The sequence below is a fragment of the Oryctolagus cuniculus genome, chromosome 15, assembly GCF_964237555.1.
Source record: "Oryctolagus cuniculus chromosome 15, mOryCun1.1, whole genome shotgun sequence".
In the NCBI taxonomy this organism is placed as follows: domain Eukaryota; kingdom Metazoa; phylum Chordata; class Mammalia; order Lagomorpha; family Leporidae; genus Oryctolagus; species Oryctolagus cuniculus.
Window position 1 is genome coordinate 60,396,867 of NC_091446.1, and position 20,614 is coordinate 60,417,480.

The 20,614-nt window shown below is 45.7% G+C and overlaps 1 protein-coding gene and 1 long non-coding RNA gene across 2 annotated transcripts in view; both read right to left on the minus strand.

Annotated features, from left to right (window-relative positions):
• SLC25A16 (solute carrier family 25 member 16) overlaps window positions 1–20,614 on the minus strand; it is a 64,611-nt gene that overhangs the window by 33,838 nt on the left and 10,159 nt on the right. Inside the window, exon 2 of the mRNA XM_002718453.5 lies at window positions 16,216–16,308. Coding sequence (XP_002718499.1) covers window positions 16,216–16,308 — 93 coding nt within the window. The remainder of the gene's footprint in view (window positions 1–16,215; window positions 16,309–20,614) is intronic.
• LOC138845373 (uncharacterized) lies at window positions 5,542–8,077 on the minus strand. Its single transcript, XR_011382426.1, has 2 exons — window positions 7,926–8,077; window positions 5,542–5,770 (listed from the first exon to the last, which is right to left on the minus strand). It is a non-coding gene; the product is annotated as an uncharacterized lncRNA (long non-coding RNA).

Sequence of the window (20,614 nt, forward strand, 5' to 3'; positions counted from 1 at the left end):
TAAACCAAAATAAACCTTTTCCTTTCCAAAAGGTCCTCTGAAGTATTTTAGTTAAAGTAACGAAAAGTTGACTACTACATCATGCAATATAAAACTCATGCATTATGGGGGCCAGCACTGTGTCACAGTGTTTAAGTTCCAGCCTGTAGTACCACCATTCCCATATGGGTGCCAGTTTGAGTCCCAGCTGCTCCACTTCCTATCCAGCTCCCTGCTAATGCACCTGGGAAAGGAGTAGAAGATGGCCAAGTCCTTGGGCCTCTGCACCCACATGGAAGACCAGGAAGAATCTCCTGGCTTTGGATCAGCTCAGCTCTGGCCATTGCGGCCATTTGGGATGTGAATCATGCATGGAAGACCTCTCTCTCTCTCTCTCTCTCTCTCTCTCTTTCTCTCTGTGTGTGTGTGTGTGTGTGTGTCTCTACCTCCAGTAGATTCTGCTCTGGTAGAATTTCTTTTACTCCAGTCCATGTAAATACCTGCTTCTATAAAAATACTTGGGATATATCTCTTCTTGGATATTAGGCACCTATAGTTTTTTTAAGATTTATTTCTTTGCAAGACAGAGTTAGAGAAAGAGGTAGAGCCAGAGGTTCACTACCCAGATGACCACAACAGCCAGAGCTAAACTGATCCAAAGTTAGGAGCCAGGAACTTCTTCCAGGTCTCCCACATGGGTGCCGGGGCCCAAGGACTTGGACCATCTTCTACTGCTTTCCCAGGCCACAGGAGAGAGCAGGATCAGAAGTGGAGCAGCCGGGACTGGAACCAGCACCAATATGGGACGCCGGTGCTGCAGTCTGGGGCTTTAACTCACTGAGTCACAGAGCCAGCCCCATCTATAGTTTTAATTGCTGAGAAGTACTCTTAATGATTCTTTTTTTTTTTTTTTTTTTTTTTTTTTTTTTTTTTTTTTTTTGACAGGCAGAGTGGACAGTGAGAGAGAGACAGAGAGAGAAAGGTCTTCCTTTTGCCGCTGGTTCACCCTCCAATGGCCGCCGCTGCAGCGGGCGCACCGCGCTGATCCTGGCAGGAGCCAGGAGCCAGGTGCTTTTCCTGGTCTCCCATGGGGTGCAGGGCCCAAGCACCTGGGCCATCCTCCACTGCACTCCCTGGCCATAGCAGAGAGCTGGCCTGGAAGAGGGGCAACCGGGACAGAATCCGGCGCCCCAACCGGGACTAGAACCCGGTGTGCCGGCGCCGCAAGGTGGAGGATTAGCCTATTGAGCCACGGCGCCGGCTTATGATTCTTATATTTTAGAAATTTAATTGAGTCTAGTGACTTTCATATTTAAAGATTTATTTATTTTAAAGGCAGAGTGACAGAAGGAGAGAGAGAAGTTTCATCTGCTGCTTCACTCCCCAAATGTCCACAACAGCTAGGAATAGGCCAGGCCAAACTCAGGGACAAGGAAATCCATCAGGTCTCCAACTTGGGTAGCAGGGACCCATACTTAAACCATCATCTTTTTCCTTCTGGGGTGCACATTAGCAGGAAGCTGGATCTGAAGTGGAAGTGGAACTCGGTCTTAGGCACTCTGATATGGTATGTGGGTATGTATCCTAAGCAGCATCTTAACCCGCTGCACAACACCAGCCACTTATTGCATATTCAATCAACTCTTTGCTTCAACAACTGGGAAGGGAGCAGAGTTGTAACCCACCAGATTAAGCCACTGCTCGTGACACCAGCATCCCATTTTGAAGTACCAGTTTGACTCCAGCTGTTCTACTTACAATCTAGCTTCCTGCTATTGCACCTGGGAAGGCATCCAAAGATAGTTCAAGTACTTGGACCTCTGCTATCCATGTGGGATACCAGGAAAGAATTCTTGGCTCCTCACTTCAGCCTGACCCAGTTCTGGCTGTTGCAGCCATTTGAGAGTAAACTGGCAGATGGAAAAATCTCTCCCTGTCTCTCACTTTTTCTCTTCTCCCTGTTTCTCTGTAACTTTGCTTTCCAAATAAATAAGTCATTTAAAAAAAGGAAAGAAAAAACAACAACCTGGGAAGGAAGCCTTTAGCAAAGTGTTAAATACTGAAAGTACTGATGTGTTGATGGTAAGTTTATATTCAGCAGTCCTCTTTTACTTGTGGTTTCACCTCCTGAGGTTTTATGGACCAGCAGTAAAGTGTGACATAAAATATTAAATGGAAAATTCCAAGAACCAGTGCTGTGTGGCGTAGAGGGTAACGCCACCACCTGCAAGGCTGGCGTCCCATATGGGTGCTAGTTCAAGTCTCGGCTGCTTCACTTCCTATCAGCTTCCTGTGAATGCAAGTGGGAAAACAGCAGAAGATGGTCCAAGTTCTTGGGCCCCTGCACCCACGTGGGAGACCCAGAAGCTCTTGGCTCCTGGCTTTAGAGCAAGTGTTGTGGTACAGGCAGCTAACCCTCTCCTTGGGACGTCCACATCTGTTCCATGTCAGGGTGCCAGTTCCGGATCCGACTACTCTGTTTCTGATCTAGCTTCCTGCTGATGCATCCTGAGAGGCAGCAGACGATAGCTCAAGTGCTTAGATCCCCTGCTGCCGACATGGGAAATCTGGATGGAGTTTCAGGTTCCTGGCTTTGGCCCAGCCCAGCCTTGGCTGTTGTAGGTATTAGGGGAACAAACCAGGGGATGAAGATCTCTCTCTCTCTCTCTTGCTCACTCTCGCTCTGCCTTTCAAGTATATAAAAGTAAATAAACTTAAATATATATATATTCTAATACCTCCTCTTGCTATCAGGAAGCAAAGGTTGAGCCCTGTTTACAATTTTTTATTTATTTGAAAGGCAAAGTTACAGAGAGAGGGAGAGACAGAAAGAGAAAGAGTTCTCCCATCCTCTGGTTCACTGTCCAAATGACCTCAATGGCTGGGGCTTATCCAGGTAGAAGCCAGGAGCCCAAAACTCCATCTGGGTCTCCCATGTGGGTGGCAGGGGTCCAAGCGCTTGGGCCAATATCCACTGCCTTCATAGGCACATAAGCAGAGAGCTAGACTGGAAGCAGAGCAGCACTCCAACATCAGATGGCAGCATTGCTAAGTGGTGGCCTAACCTGCTACACCACAACACCAGCCCTAACCACTGTTTAATGATAGGAAAGTGTTTAAAACTATTTAACAGTAACCAAATTTAGAACATCAATTTCAACTGTTCATAGAAATAACTGACAATGTTTTTTCTAAAGCCAAATATCTGGGCTCCTGATGCCCAAGAAGGAAACCCAGATGGAATTTCAGGCTCATGGCTTTGACCTGGACCAGCCCCAGTCATTGTGACCATGTAGGGAGTGAATCAGCAGGTGGAAAATCAATTCCTTCCCCTTCCCCTCCCTCTCCCTCTCTTTCTCTCTTTCAAATAAATTAAAAAAAAAATCTTGGGACTGAAGATATGGCATAGCAGGTAAAGCCACCACGTGCAACATGGGCATCCCATGGGGGTACCAGTTCATTTCCTTGCTGCTTCTCTTCCAATCCAGCTGTCTGCTTATGGCCTGGGAAAAGCAGCAGAAGATGCCCAAGTGCTTGGGCCCTTACCACCCCCATGAGAGACCCAGATGACACTCCTGTATTCTAGCTTTGGCCTGGCCCAGCAGTGGATGTTGAAGCCACTTGGAGAGTGAGCCAGTGGACGGAAGATCCCTCTATGTCTCTCCCTGTCTTTGTTTGTTTGTTTTAAAGATTTTTATTTATGTAGTTATTTGAGAGGTAGAATTACAGAGGGAGAGAGACAGAGAGAAAGGTCTTCCATCCATTGGTTCACTCCCCAAATAGCCACAATGGCCACAACTAGGCCAATCTGAAGTCAGGACTCAGGACCTTCTAGCGGGTCCCCCATGCAGGTGCAGGGGCCCAAGCACGTGGGCCATCTTATACTGCTTTCCCAGGCCATAGCAGAGAGCTGGATAGGAAGAGGAGCAGCCAAGACTCAAATTGTTGCTTATATGGGATGCTGGTGCTGCAGGCGGAGGCTTTACCCTCTACACCCCAGCGCCAGCTCCTGTAACTCTTTCAAATAAACAAATATTTTTTTAAAAAATCTTTTAAAAAAATCTTCAGGCCAGCGCCACGGCTCACTAGGCTAATCTTCCGCCTTGCAGCGCCGGCACACCAGGTTTTAGTCCCGGTCGGGGTGCCGGATTCTGTCCCGGTTGCCCCTCTTCCAGGCCAGCTCTCTGCTGTGGCCAGGGAGTGCAGTGGAGGATGGCCCAAGTACTTGGGCCCTGCACCCCATGGGAGACCAGGAAAAGCACCTGGCTCCTGCCATCGGATCAGCGCGGTGCGCCAGCCCGCAGCGCGCCGGCCGTGACGGCCATTGGAGGGTGAACCAACGGCAAAAGGAAGACCTTTCTCTCTGTCTCTCTCTCTCACTGTCCACTCTGCCTGTCAAAAAAATAAAAAATAGTGGCCGGCGCCGCGGCTCACTAGGCTAATCCTCCACCTAGCGGCGCCGGCACACCGGGTTCTAGTCCCGGTCGGGGCGCCGGATTCTGTCCCGGTTGCCCCTCTTCCAGGCCAGCCCTCTGCTGTGGCCCGGGAGTGCAGTGGAGGATGGCCCAGGTGCTTGGGCCCTGCACCCCATGGGAGACCAGGAAAAGCACCTGGCTCCTGGCTCCTGCCATCGGATCAGCGTGGTGCGCCGGCCGCAGCGCGCCGGCCGCGGCGGCCATTGGAGGGTGAACCAACGGCAAAGGAAGACCTTTCTCTCTGTCTCTCTCTCTCACTGTCCACTCTGCCTGTCAAAAAATAAAAATAATAAATAAATAAATAAATAAAAATAAAAAAATCTTCAAAGGACCATTGTTATGGTGTAGCAGGTAAAGTCTTCACCTGTGACACCAGCATCCCATGTGAGTGCCTGTTTGTGTCCCACCTGATCCACTTCTGATCCAGCTCCCTACTAATGGCCTAGGAAAACACTAGAAGATGGCCAAATGTTGTCCCCTGCACCCACATGAGAGACCTGGAAGAAGCTCCTGGCTCCTAGCTTCAGCCTGGCCCAGTACTGGCTGTTAGCCATCTGGGGAGTGAACCAGCAGATGGAAGATCTCTCTGTCTCTCTCTCTCTCTATGTCTTTCAAATAAAATACACAAATCTTTAAAAATATATATTTTTTCAGAGAAATCATTAGAAGTGAGATAGATATAGAATTTTCAATAAAAGGAAATCTTGGAAACAAAAATGTCAGAGGAAGGCTGGAAAGTACAGGCTATATGAACATACAGTTAACAGACAATAAGATAGTGACTTCTGAGAATTTTATCTATGAAATACATGAAATCTGTTCTGTTTATATTAATAAAAATTAAAAAACAAAAAATAACAATTTTCAAAAACAAAAAATGTGAAAATAGCCTCTTTCTATTTGTCAGGAAGTATCACCGTTTTGCACAATTTCAAGAGGCATTCATCTATGTAGCACACCATTTTTTAGAGAACTATCTGTGTGTATATGAATATGCACATATTTATGCATATACTGTTTCAGAAACAAACCATTATCCAAGTGTATATACGTATACATTAGTAAAAGACTCCAGTCAAGCACCGTATTATCCTTAAGCAATTAAAATTTATTTTATTTAGTGATCAAAGAACCTCTAGGATGTATTAGTCCCACTGAACAGATAAGGAAATGGAGAGGGCATTCCAAGACTAAGTGACTGGGTGCAGGATCATGCAGCAATCCATTTGCTGGAAGAGGATTTCACCTGTCCCTGTTTGACTCCAGTCAAAGCGCCCATCTGTGCAGCCAAATAAGTTCACATCTTAATTGGGCAGCTGAAAAAGAGGGAGACTTTTCAGTGTTAGTAAATCAGAGCTAAAGAATCTTTGGGATTTGGGGATCAACTGTGTACTCTGTACATTCAAGAGGTACTGATCTTAGATGACAAAGAAATCTAACATTGAAACTGGCTCTGGGGGCCCGTGCTGCGGCATAGAAAGTAAAACTGCCACAGGCATCTCATATGAGCACCAGCTTGAATCCTGGCTGCTCCACTTCTGATCCCACTCCCAGCTAATGCACCTGGGAAAGCAGCAGAAGACAGCCCAGGTGCTTGGGCCCCTGTACCCTGTGGGACCCAGAGAAGTTCCTGGCTTCTGATTTGGATCAGCCCAGCTTTGCCCGTTGCAGCTATTTTGGGAGTGAACCAGCAGCAGATGGCAGATACCTCTTTCTCTCTCTCTCTCTGTAACTCTGCCTTTCAAATAAATTAAATGAATAAATCTTAAAAAAAAAAAGAAAGAAAAGAAATTGAATCTGATGTATAAATTCCCAATGGAATAATGAAGAAAGTTAAAATTAAAAACTAAATAAATACAATTTTCAATTAACAAAAGAGAATATAACATAGTGTGTGGCTGATGTTGTGACCCAATGGGCTAAACCACCACCAGCAGTGCTGGCATCCACAAACACCTTAAATTTCTCTTCTAAGCCAAAAATCCCTTAAATTGCGTTAAAAGACCATATTTAGGGGCCAGCGCTGTGGCACAGTGGGTCAACACCCTGGCCTGAAGCTCCAGCATCCCATATGAGTGCCAGTTCGAGACCCGGCTGCTCCACTTCCTGTCCAGCTCTCTGATATAGCCTGGGAAAGCAGTAGAAGATGGCCCAAGTCCTTGGGCCCCTGCACCCACGTGGGAGACCGGGAAGAAGCTCCTGGCTCCTGGCTTTGGATCGGCACAGCTCCAGCCCTTGCAGCCATCTGGGGAGTGAACCATCGGATGGAAGTCTTTTCTCTCTGCCTCTCCTCTCTCTGTGTAACTCTGACTTTCAAATAAATTTTTTTAAAAAGACCATATTTAATCATTTTTTACAAAAATCTCACCTAACACAAAATAATAGGCAATGCCAAATAAATGGACAAAGAATGGATGTTATATCTTCCCAACTTTTAAATAGCTGTGAAAATAATCACACCATTTTCCTTCTTCAGCCTACAATCTATACTATTTTTACTTAGGAAATGGATGAAGAATTTATTCATGGCATAACACTGAGCCAACTTCTCCAAGTATTATGAGGATATTTGAAAAGAATGTGTTTTCATAGCAGGGTGGGAAGTTCCCTGTGTATCAATTATATCAAACTTGCCTGTTATTATGTAAGCCTTCTCTATATCTTTATTTATTTTACCAAGCCAGAATTAGAAGGAACTAACATTTGGCAAAATGTAAATGTAAGCTTTTGTTTATATTCATTGGCTGTGGAAGAAAATGAAAAAAACTTGTAAAAATACTGAATTTATTTATTTATTTGACAGGCAGAGTGGACAATAAAAGAGAGAGAGAGAGAGAAAGGTCTTCCTTTTGCCGGTGGTTCACCCCACAATGGCCACTGCGGCCAGCGCACTGCGTTGATCCAAAGCCATGAGCCAGGTGCTTCCTCCTGGTCTCCCATGGGGTGCAGGGCCCAAGCACCTGGGCCATCCTCCACTGCACTCCCGGGCCACAGCAGAGAGCTGGCCTGGAAGAGGGGCAACCAGGACAGAATCCAGCGCCCCAACCGGAACTAGAACCCGGGGTGCCAGCGCCACAGGCGGAGGATTAGCCTAGTGAGCCGCGGTGCAGGCCAAAAATACTGAATTTAAGGAAGGCACAAGAACAGCAAAAAGATGTTTTTATACTTTTTGAACTATGAACTTTGTGAAAATATTACATATTAAATAAAGTATAAAAGCAATAATATTAAAAATAAAGGTTTTAAAATAATTCTATTATGACTGCCCTACTCATTTTTATATCACATTTGGTTGCAAAAAGCTAAATAAGTCTAAAAAGATTTTCAATATGTTTCAGGAAAAGTTCTTTACACTAAGAGTACAAATTGGAGGAAGTAGAAATTTTAAATATATTTCATCATTTTCATTTGGTCACAAATTTTTTTTTATACATTTATTTATTTATTTGAAAGGCAGGCACCACAGCTCACTTGGCTAGTCCTCCGCCTGCGGTGCCAGCACCCCGGGGTTCTAGTCCCAGTCGGGGAGCCATGTTCTCTCCTGGTTGCTCCTCTTCCAATCCAGCTCTCTGCTGTGGCCCGGGAGTGCAGTGGAGGATGGCCCAAGTACTTGGGCCCTGCACCTGCATGGGAGACCAGGAGGGAGCACCTGGCTCCTGGCTTCGGATTAGCGCAGCACAATGCCCGTGGCGGCCATTTGGGAGTGAACCAACGGAAGGAAGACCTTTCTCTCTCTCTCACTATCTAACTCTGCCTGTCAAAAAAAAAAAAAAAAAAAAAAAAAAAAAAAAAAAGTTAGAAAGAAGGAGAGAAAGAGAGAGAGAGAGATCTTCCATCCACTGGTTCAATCCCAAATGGCAGCAATGGCTGAGCCTGCACCAGCCCAAAGCCAAAGCATGAACCTCTATCTGAGATCTCACATGTGGGTGGCAGGGGCCTAAGTACTTCAGCCATCTTCTCCTGTTTTACCAGGTGCATTAATGAGGAGCTGGATTACAAGTGGAACAGCCAGGACAGGAACTGGTACTCATATGTTAAGCTTGCAATGGTGGCTTAACCCACTATACCACAATAATGTTGTGCCACAATAATTTTTGATTTGAAGTAACAAACAGTTTTTGCTTCCTTGGAAATAACAGAACAAATTTTTAGAAAGAATCTAAGGGGGCCAGCATTATGGCTGGTTAAACTGTAGCAGGTTAAGCTGCCGGCTACAGTGCCAGAATCCCATATGAACACTGATTCAAGTCCCACTGCTCCTTGCTAGTGGCCTGGGAAAAGCAGCAGAAGATGGCCCAAGTGCTTGGCTCCTGTACCCACATGGGAGACCTGGAAGAACCTCCCGGCTCCAGGCACTAGACTGGTCCAGTCCTGGCCATTGTGGCCATTTGGGAAGTGAACCAGCAAATGGAGGACCTCTTTCTCTCTTTCTCTCCTTCTCTCCCTCCCTCCCTCTCCCTCTCTCTCTCTAACTCTGCCTCCCAAATAATAATAATAATAATAATCATCTAAAGTAAAAGTAAAGTTTGTTCAATAGCAGTATCTTTATCTTTAATTTGACTGTAAAAAGTCATGTTTAAAAAAAAAATGTGGGGGCAGGAGTTTGGCACAGTGTTTAAGACTACATTTGGGAGGTTGGTGCTGTGGCGCAGTGGGTTAAAGCCCTGGCCTGCAGTGCCGGCATCCCATATGGGCGCTGGTTCTACTCCTGACTGCTCCACTTCCAATCCAGCTCTCTGCTATGGCCTGGGAAAGCAGCAGAAGATGGCCCAAGTCCTTGGGCACCTACACCCATGTGGGAGACCCAGAAGAAGCTCCTGGCTCCTGGCTTCGGATCAGCACAGCTCCAGCCGTTGCAGCCATCTGGGGAGTGAACCGGAGGATGGAAGACCTCTCTGTCTCTACTTCTCTCTGTAACTCTATCTTTCAAATAAATAAAATAAATCTTAAAAAAAAAAAAAAAGACTAAACTCAGGATGCTGCCATATTGGAGCACCTGGGTTCCAGTCAGAGCTCAGTTTCAGAATCCAGTTTCTTACTAGTATACACCCTAGGAAGTGGCAGGTAGTGCTTAAGTAGCTGAATTCCTGGCACCCATCTATAAGACTCAGACTGAGTCCTGGGCTTCTGGTTTTGATCTAACCCAGAGGTGGATGCTGCAGGCATATTCATATTCAAATGCCTGCAACATCCAATCAGTGGATGAAAACATCTCTCTCTAGATTTCAAATAAATTAAAATGAATTTTAAAAGAAAAAGTAAACTTTTGGGACAGGTGTTGTGGCATAGCGGGTAATGTGCCACCTGCAACACTGGCATTGCAAGCAGCACCAGTTTGAGTCCAGGCTGCTCCACCTCCAATCCAACTCCTTGCTAATGGTCTGGGAAAAGAAACAGAAGATGGCCCAACTATTTAGGCCTGTGCCACCATATGGGAGACCTAGGTAAAGCTCCTGGCTTCACCCTGGCCCAGTACTGGCCATTGCAGCCATCTGGGGAGTGATGCTGAGGATAGATTTCTCTAACTCTGACTTTCAAAATAAATAAAAAAGCAAACTTCTAAGAACTATCAGACATATAAGAAGGGAAATACCTAGAATAAAATATCCAGGCCGGCGCCGCGGCTCACTAGGCTAATCCTCCGCCTAGCGGCGCCGGCACACCAGGTTCTAGTCCCGGTCGGGGCGCCGGATTCTGTCCCGGTTGCCCCTCTTCCAGGCCAGCTCTCTGCTGTGGCCAGGGAGTGCAGTGGAGGATGGCCCAGGTGCTTGGGCCCTGCACCCCATGGGAGACCAGGAAAAGCACCTGGATCCTGGCTCCTGCCATCGGATCAGCGCGGTGCGCCGGCCGCGGCGGCCATTGGAGGGTGAACCAATGGCAAAGGAAAACCTTTCTCTCTGTCTCTCTCTCTCACTGTCCACTCTGCCTGTCAAAAACAAAAACAAAAACAAAAACAAAACAAAGAATAAAATATCCAAAAATATTTTAAATATAAAATTAAAAGCCATCAAAGCTTTTTTTGTTGTTTGTATATTTTAAAGATACATAACACTCCAAATACTCTGCCAAAAGTTCACTGATGCACTAAAAGAATTCTATTTCAAATTCTGGATGCCTGGATACACTGTAGCCTGTAGCACAGCAGCCCACAGAGCGTGAAATCTAATGTGAATATGTAGTCTAACGTTTACAAATTAGGAAACAAAACAACACACATGAGCATGGAGAGGAGGTTAAAGGAATGAAACAATCCTGTTCAGGCATTCAGATGCTGGGTCACTGTAAACGCCCTCTGATACTGGTATTCACGCCCTTTTCACCATCAATTTACACAACAGATGAGTATCAATTCCTTCCTTTCCAGCTTTTTTGTAATCTCTTAAATTCTGATTCTTCTATACACAAGCATCTGATTCTTTCTATACACAAGCAGGACACTATAGGAAGATACAGCACTCACTGGTGGATATAGAAATAGTCGTAGTTTGTTTTTTTTTCTTTCAATTTTAAGTATAGACTTCCTTAATATTAAAAACATTGACAAGAAAATGACCTATTATTAACATACAGGATAAATATCCATTGGAATTAAGAAAAATGACACTTTAAAAATCTAATTAGAGGGGTTGGCGCTGTGGCATAGCAGGTAAGGCCGCCAGCCTGCAGTGCCGATATCCCATGTGGGCACTGGTTCGGGTCCTGGCTGCTCTACTTCCTATCCAGCTTTCTGCTGTGGCCCGGGAGGGCAGTGGAGGATGGCCAAGGCCCTTGGGCCCCTGCACCCGCATGGGAGACCCGGAAGAAGCTCCTGGCTCCTGGCTTTGGATCGGCACAGCTCCGGCCATTGCAGGCAATTGGGGAGTGAACCAGCAGATGGAAGACCTTTCTCTCTCTTTGCCTTTCCTTCTCTCTCTCTGTAACTCTGACTTTCCAATAAATAAAGAAATATTTAAAAGAATTATTTTCTAATTAGATTTTTTTAAGATTTATTTATTTGGCAAGCAGAGTTACCGACAGTGAGAGAGAGAGAGAGAGAGAGAAAGAGAGAGAGAAAGGTCTTCCTTCCATTGGTTTGCTCTCCAAGTGGCCGCAATGGCCGGAGCTGTGCCGATCTGAAGCCAGGGGCCAGGAGCTTCTTCCAGGTCTCCCACATGGGTACAGGGGCCCAAGCACTTGGGTCATCTTCTACTGCTTTCCCAGGCCATAGCAGAGAGCTAGATTGGAAGAGGAGCAACCAGGACTAGAACTGGTACCCATATGGGATGCCGGCACTGCACACAGAGGATTAACCTAGTGTGCCACAGCGCCAACCCCAGATTTTTTTTTTTTTCCAAAAAGATTTTATTTATTTTTTTGATAGGTAGAGTTACAGACAGTGAGAGAGAGACAGACAGAAAGGTCTTCCTTACATTGGTTCACTCCCCAAATGGCCACAAGGCCAGAGCTGCTCCGATCCAGAGCCAGGAGCCAGGTGCTTCCTCCTGGTCTCCCATGCAGGTGCAGGGGCCCAAGCACTTGGGCCATCTTCCACTGCTATCCCAGGCCACAGCAGAGAGCTGGACAGGAAGAGGAGCAACTGGGACTAGAACCTGCGCCCATATGGGATGTCGGCACTGCAGGCGAGGATTAACCTAGTGTGCCACAGCACTGGCCCCCTAATTAGATTTTAAGATCCGCTGGTTCACACCCAAATTGGCAGCAATGGCCGGAGCTGCACCGATCCAAAGCCAGGAGCTTCCTCCGGGTCTCCCACATGGGTGCAGGGGCCCAAGGACTTGAGCCATCCTCCTATGCTTTCTCAGGCCATAGCAGAGAACTGGATAGGAAGTGGAGCAGCTGGGACTCGAACTGGCACCCATATGGGATGCTGGCACTGCAGGCAGTGGCTTTACCCACTATGCCACAGCGCCAGCCCCAGAAAAATAACTGACAACTATTCACCATGCTACAATCTTCTGTGCAGCAGTGCTGCAGAGATCATGCACTGCACATAGCTTTCCTACCTGCTGAGGTGAGAAACTGTAAAGCATTGGCATGGGATGCGTTAGTTGCCCAAACCTAATTTCTCCCTTGGCCTCTATCCACGTTCATTTTCTTTTAAATTTTTTCCCTTCCTAAGTGAAAAAGTAATGTATGTTCAAAATGTATTACAAATGGGCTTGGAAGAAACAATTTTCTATAATCCCACCATGCAATACTTTTTTTTTTTTTTGACAGGCAGAGTGGACAGTGAGAGAGAGAGAGAGAGAGAGAGAGAAAGGTCTTCCTTTGCCGTTGGTTCACCCTCCAATGGCCGCTGCGGCCGGCGCACCGTGCTGATCCAAAGTCAGGAGCCAGGTACTTCTCCTGGTCTCCCATGGGGTGCAGGGCCCAAGCACTTGGGCCATCCTCCACTGCACTCCCGGGCCACAGCAGAGAGCTGGCCTGGAAGAGGGGCAACCGGGACAGAATCCGGTGCCGCGACCGGGACTAGAACCCGATGTGCCAGTGCCTCAAGGAGGAGGATTAGCCTACTGAGCCGCGTTGCCGGCCCCACTATGCAATACTAACTATTAAGTGTTAATGTTTGTCTTTACAATCTGTGGCCTAAGCAAATGTTTATATAAACTTATATAATTATAATTTATATAAAATTATGTGAAATACACTATGATTAAACCATTTTGCAATACTCTTCCTTCATTTAACTCATGGGTTTTCTTTTTTTAAAGATTTATTTATTTATTTGGAAGTCAGAAGTTACACAGAGAAACAAGGAGAGGCAGAGAGAGAGAGAGGTCCTCCATCCACTGGTTCACTCCCCAATTGGCTGCAATGGCTGGAGCTGCGCTGATCCGAAGCCAGGAGCCAGGAGCTTCTTCCGGGTCTCCCACGTGGATGCAGGGGCCTAAGGACTTGGGCCATCTTCTGCTGCTTTCCCAGGCCACAGCAGAGAGCTGGATCAGAAGTGGAGCAGCTGGGTCTCGAACTGGCGCCCCTATGGGATGCTGGCACTGCAGGTGGTGGCTCTACCAGCTAGGCCACAGCACTAGCCCCAAACTAATGGATTACTAACACTGTTCCCCAATTATAATTTTTTTAAGATTTATTTACTTATTAGTTGAAAGTCAGAGTTACAGAGAGAGACAGAGGGAGAGAGAGATCTTTCATCCACTGGTTCACTCCTCAAATGGCCACAGCAGCTAGGGCTGGGTCAGGTGAAAGCCAGGAGCCAGGGGCCTCATCTGGGTCTCCCATGCGGGTGCAGGGGCCCAAGCACATGGGCCATGCTTTGCTACCCTCCTAAGCACAACAGCAGGGAGCGAGACGGGAAGTGGAGCAGCCAGGACTGGAATAGGTGCCCATATGGGATGTCAGCACTCCCAGTGCCCCCCACTTTTTTTTTTTTTTTTTTTTTGACAGGCAGAGTTAGAAAGAGAGACAGACAGAGAGAAAGGTCTTCCTTTTTCCGTTGGTTCACCCCCCCAAATGGCCACTACAGCCGGTGCATTGCACCAATCCGAAGCCAGGAGCCAGGTGCTTCTCCTGGTCTCCCATGGGGTGCAGGGCCCAAGCACTTGGGCCATCCTCCACTGTCTTCCCAGGCCACAGCAGAGAGCTGGCCTGGAAGAGGAGCAACCAGGACAGAATCCGGCGCCCCAACCGGGACTAGAACGGAGGCAGGCAGAGGATTAGCCAAGTGAGCCGTGGTGCTGGCCAGTGCCCCCCAATTCTAATTTATGATTGTAAAAATAGTCTATGACATGGACAAATCAAGACTTATTTAGCCAATTTCCTATTGTTGAATATTTCTGCTTGCTTAGATTTTTTTCCTCATTAACACAAATAATGCTTCGATCATTTCATATAATCTTTGACACATTTTTGATTACTTATTTGAAATAACTTCCTAGAACTGGAATCACAAAGTAAAAGAGTATATACACAGGGCCAGTGCTGTGGCATAGCAGGCTAAACCTTGCCCACAGAGCCAGCATCCGATATGGGCACCAGTTCAAGTCCCAGCTGCTCCTCTTCAGATCTATCTCTCTGCTTGTGGCCTGGGAAAGCAATGAAAGATAGCCCAAGTGCTTGGGCCCCTGCACTCACATGGGAGATCCAAAAGAAGTTCCTGGTTCCTGGCTTCAGACTGGCCCAACTCTGGCTGTTGCAGCTATTTGGGGAGTGAACCAGGGGATGGAAGGCCTTTCTATCTCTCCCTCTGTCTATAACTCTACCACTCAAATAAATAAACAAAATCTAAAAAAAAAAAAAAAAAAAAAAAGTACATACGTTTCAAGACTCTTGATGCAGACTGCCAAACTGTCCTCCCAAAAAACTGAAAACATTCTTTTAAGGGCAGGCATTGTAGCACTGCTGCTTGGGACACCCATATTATATCTGTCGGAGTGCAGGTGACAGTCCTGGCTACTCCTGATCCAGCTTCCTACTAAATGCATCCTGGCAGGCAACAGATGATGACTCAAGTATTTGGGTCCCTGCCAAGCAAACAGGATATTTGGAGGGAGTTTCTGGCTCCTGGCTTGGGGCCAGGCCTGGCTAATGCAGCCATGTGGGGAATGAACAAGCAGAAAGATCTTTCCCACCCCCCAAGCTTTCTCCTCTCCTCTCTTCCCCTTCCATTCCGTCCCCTCTTCTCTCTCTCTCTATCCTGTCATTCTAACTTTCAAATAAAAAAAATCTGTAAAAATAAATAAATAATATGAAATCCAATTGTCTTACCACAACAAAGTGGGTTTTGAATCCAAATACAAAGATTATGCCTGGTGTGGTAATAATACAAATTTTGACTGTGGCTGGAGATGTGGCATAGTGAGCTACGCCTCCACCTGTGGTGCCAGCATCCCATATACCAGCTCACGTCCCAGCTGCTCCTCTTCCAATCCAGCTCTCTGCTATGGCCTGGGAAGGATGGCCCAAGTCCTTGGGCTGCTGCACCCACATGGTAGACCCAGAGAAGCTCCTGGCTCATGGCTTCAGATCGACTCAGCTTCTGCTGTTATGGCCTTTTAGGGAGTGAACCAGTGGATGGAAGACCTTTCTCTCTGTCTTCTCTCTGTAACTATCTTTCAAATAAGTAATAAAAGTCTTTAATATATATATATATAAATTTTGACCAACCTTTCCTGAATTTCTATCTTAGGTAAGTTCTTTCCCAGGATTTGTTTCCTCTGTAGTCAGTTGGTCAGGAACTCTCTGGTCTTTAATGATGGTGATCAATCCTCAAGCTAAGAATGATAACTTTTTTATTGAAACAACCAACTCCCTCCATGATAAATTATTACAGCCCATGTTAATTAAATGGAAGTTTTTTAATGTTTGTTAATGAGCAAGTTCACTCATATATACTAATTATATTGGATACTTCTCACACTAAGATTTCTAAAAAGCTTGTTTCAGTGCTTAAAGGAGTAATTATTTCAGGTTTATGATGACCAAACCTTGTCTCTACCACTAGATTTAAAAACTAGGCTAAGCAATTAAAGGTGTCTGTGAAGTATGTGACTCATTCATCCCAATAAACAAATAATACTTCAACGATTCCAAGATTTTGGCTTGAAAAAAATCAGTACCCTATAATAATATGTATATAACCACTATTGCAAATGCAATGATTAGAATGGAAAACTCTTTGCAAAATTTACCCCCAAACCTGAATTCCCTTTTGTGTCATCTTTCCACTATAAATCACATCTGAAAACCAAACTGTCAGGTGGACAACATTTTCATTCATTTTTATCTTTAACATCTATTAACTTACCTAAATGCTTGTAGTGGTGATTATGAGCTTGTAACAGAACTTTTACTCGATCCAAAGGAGCAACTGTTGTCTTGGCACAGCATCCAGCAATACCTAAAAGAATTGTAAAAGGTCATGGAGAAACTGCATGCAATTTCTTTCCAGATGGAAATCATTACTGCTCAGCCAGCAAACCTTCTGAGCTCTAATTTGGTCTCCATGGGCAGAAGAGCAGCAGGGATATGCAGATAATGAGTCCTCCTTCCATGTAACTTAGTAACTTAGTATCTCAAACTCAACAATAAGTTTCAGGAGTGCACATCAGTCCTTAATCTCTAACATGGGAAATCTTACTAAAATTGGTTACAAACAATGACACTTAAAGGTATAAGATTCTTCTGAATCAGCTGGCGCCGTGGCTCAATAGGCTAATCCTCCGCCTAGCGGTGCCGGCACACCAGGTTCTGGTCCCGGTCGGGGCGCCAGATTCTGTCCCGGTTGCCCCTCTTCCAGGCCAGCTCTCTGCTGTGGCCAGGGAGTGCAGTGGAGGATGGCCCAAGTGCTTGGGCCCTGCACCCCATGGGAGACCAGGAGAAGCACCTGGCTCCTGACTTCGGATCAGCGCGGTGCGGCGGCCATTGGAGGGTGAACCAACGGCAAAAGGAAGACCTTTCTCTCTGTCTCTCTCTCTCACTGTCCACTCTGCCTGTCAAAAAAAAAAAAAAAAAATTCCTCTGAATGACTTTGTCATTGAAACAACCAACTTTTACCAATAAGTCATTCATTTATACATTCAGCAAATGTGTGTTTGGTCCCTAGAGTGTGCCACTGAGCAGATATACAGGTAAGAGTACAGTGAGGTACATGGCTTTGGTGCAGGTCAGAAGGCAGGCTAATCCTACTAGGTTGGCACGTTTCTAAAGCAATAATATTTTTGCCGGCGCCATGGCTCAATAGGCTAATCCTCCACCTTGCGGCGCCGGCACACCGGGTTCTAGTCCTGGTTGGGGCGCCGGATTCTGTCCTGGTTGCCCCTCTTCCAGGCCAGCTCTCTGCTATGGCCAGGGAGTGCAGTGGAGGATGGCCCAGGTGCTTGGGCCCTGCACCCCATGGGAGACCAGGAAAAGCACCTGGCTCCTGGCTCCTGCCATCGGATCAGCGCGGTGCACCGGCTGCAGCGGCGGCCATTGGAGGGTGAACCAACGGCAAAGGAAGACCTTTCTCTCTCTGTCTCTCTCTCTCACTGTCCACTCTGCCTGTCAAAAAAAAAAAAAAAAAAGCAATAATATTTTTATACCTAGCACGTAGTATGTGGGCAATAATATGAGGAGTTGCTTTTTTAAAAGATGTATTTATTTATTTAGAAGGCAGAGTGATGCAGTGCGGAAGGGGAGAGAGAAAGTATGGGTGTGAGTCTGTCCATTTACTAGCTCACTCCCCAGATGGCCACAATAGCTAGGGCTGGGCTAGATTTAAGTCAAGAACTCCATCTGGGTCTTCCATGTGGGCGTCATGGGCCCAAGTACTCGGCCATCTTCAGTTCCTTTCCCAGGAGCATTAACAAGGAACTGGATCAGAAGTAGAGCAGATGAAACTTGAACAAGCACTCTGATATGGGATGCCAATGGCAGCTTAACCTGATGTGCCACAGTGCTGGCCCTAGTGCTGCTACTATTAAAAAGTAAATAAAAAGACCTTGGTGTATTTTATAACATTAAATTCTTTATTATTGAATATGTATTAAAGAAGATGTAAGAGGACTAGGATTTTGTGGGTCTCCCTCACTATTACATCCTCATTGACCAGGAAAGGGATCTGATCTGGTACATAGTAGTAACTATTGGCTGATTGAATGAAGACAATCTTTCTTTACAAACTTTTAAAAATGTAAGACAAGGGGCAGGCATTTAGCCTAGCAGTTAAGAAAAGCTTGAGAGGCTGGCATTGGGGTGCAACAGGACAGGCTACTGCATGCAATGCCTGCATCCCACAATGGAGTACAGGTTGGAGTATTGGCTGCTTCATGCTTCAGCTCCAGGTCCTGTTAATGTGCTTAGGGAGGCAGTGAAAGATGGCCCAGGGACTGGTGGCGTGGCCTAAGGAGTTAAGCCACCACTTGAGACTCTGGCATCCCTTAGGAGTGCCAGTTTGGGTCCTAGCTGCTCTACTTCCAGGTCCAGCTCCCTGCTAGCCTGGAAAAGCAACAGAAAATGGCCTGAGTGCTTGCGTCCCTTCCACCCATGTGGGAGGCCGGGATGGAGTTCCTGGCTCCTGGCTTCAGCCTGGCCCAGCCCAAGCTGTTGTGGCCCTTTGGGAAATGAACCAGCAAGATGAACTATCACCCCTTCCCCACCAATTCCCTCTGACACTTTGCCTTTCAAATAATTTTTTTTAATTAAAAGATGAAGCCTGGGACATCTGTATCCCATATCAAAGTGCCTGGGTTAGACTCCCTGCTCTACTCCTGATTCCAGCTTTGTGCTAATGAACGATCTGGAAAACACTAAGAGATGGCTCCAGTACTTGGGTCCCTGACACTCATCTGGGAAACTTGGACTGAATTCCAGGCTCTATTTTGGCCTGGCCAAACCACAGCTGTTGCAGGCATTTGGGGAGTGAACCAGAGGATGGAAGCTCGCTTGCTTGCACTAAAAAAAAAATAAAAATTTTAAAAATAAAAATGTAAGACAAAATCAAAGTCCACATATATACTTACTAGTTTTGTATGCAATTGATATTAAAACCCATATTCTGGGGCCTGAGCTGTGGCTTAGTGGGTAAAGCCACCGCCTGCAGTGCCAGTATCCCATATGGGTGCCGGTTCAACTCCCAGCTGCTCAACATCCAATCCAGCTCTCTGTTATGGCCTGGGAAAGCAGTGGAAAATGACCTAGGTCCTTGGGCCCCTGCACCCACATGGGAGACCCAGAAGAAGCTCCTGGCTCTTGGCTTCAGATCAGTCCAGCTCTGGCCATTGCTGCCATTTAGGAAGTGAACAAGGGATGGAAGACCTCTCTAATTCTTTCAAATAAATACATAAATCTTAAAAATAAATAAATAAAACAAAAAACTATATTCTGAGATATCCAAAAATAGATCTGTACTCAAATGTTATATCCACATATAATTTGTTATCAAACTTTTCTTGTCTGAACTAATAGAAGTTACTGGTAGCTTTGGGATCCGCAAGGAGGGAGAGGCCTACTTCCTGGGAAGAAAGTCCTTGTCAAGGTCCCTGCGGGTGCCTAAAGGTCAACCAATGAGGATCAGACCCGCCTCAACCTTTAACTCCCATGCCCTGAATCTATAAAAGGAGCTCTCCCAATCTCTGACTTCTCCTGTGCCTCCCCCATCCCCACTGTTGCTCTGTTGGGACCAGTGAACCTCACCCGGGAGCGGAACCCCAATAAAAGCCTGTGAATTAATCGATTCATCTGCCTGGGAAGATCTGTTACACACCAGACACCTTGCAGTTACAACCATACACACCCAAAACTGAGGATAAACTAAAAATATTTTTTATTTGCTATCAGACTCTTTTGTTCTAGTATCTTGTTAGTTACTTACGTATGAATTAAACGTAGAATAAAAATTTTTGGAATGCTTTCAGTAAGCAGTTTCCTTTATCAGTATCTTAACTTGTTTTCACACTACCTTAGATTTCAATCATTTGAACAGTCTACTGAGCTAGGTCAAGTAGCTTTTATCTTCCTTTTAACTGTGAACAACTAAAGTTATGAGATTTTCCCAAGGTCACTCACTGTTAACAGTAATAGTTATAAGTATTGAGTTTTACTTCGTACCAGGCAATAGGCTAAGAGATTGAACTGTAGGCATTACAACAATCCTTTAAGGTAGTTACTCTAAGTATTCTATTTTAAGGACAGAGAAACTGAGGCACAGAGCATTTAAATAACTTGATTAATGCTAACTTTTCATTTGGGCCTAGAACTCCTACATACTTTTCAAAGTATATAAATCCCCCAAATTTGAACCAGCACCTAACCAGAGACCAGATGGCCGATATGCATGTGAAAAGATGCTCTGAAAATGCAAACTAATGAGCACAAATAGATAGCTCAGTAACAAGTGCTGAAAGGCAGCAGGAATACAAAATGGGACACACACTTCAGAAAATAGTTTTGCAGTTTCTTATAAAGTTAAACATATAACAATCTTTTTTCTTTTAAACCCGTTTGAAGTTTTATTTATTTATTTATTTATTTAGAGAGTGATATCCCACCTGCTTGTTCACTCCCCAAATATATAAGAGCTGAGAATGCAATCCAGGATTCCCATGTGGGTGGCAGGGACCCAATTATTTAGGTCCTGCTGCCTCTCAGGATTTGTGTTAGCAGAAATTGGAGTTAGAAGTGGGTCCAGGAATTGAACCCAGGCACCTGATATAGGATGAAATGTC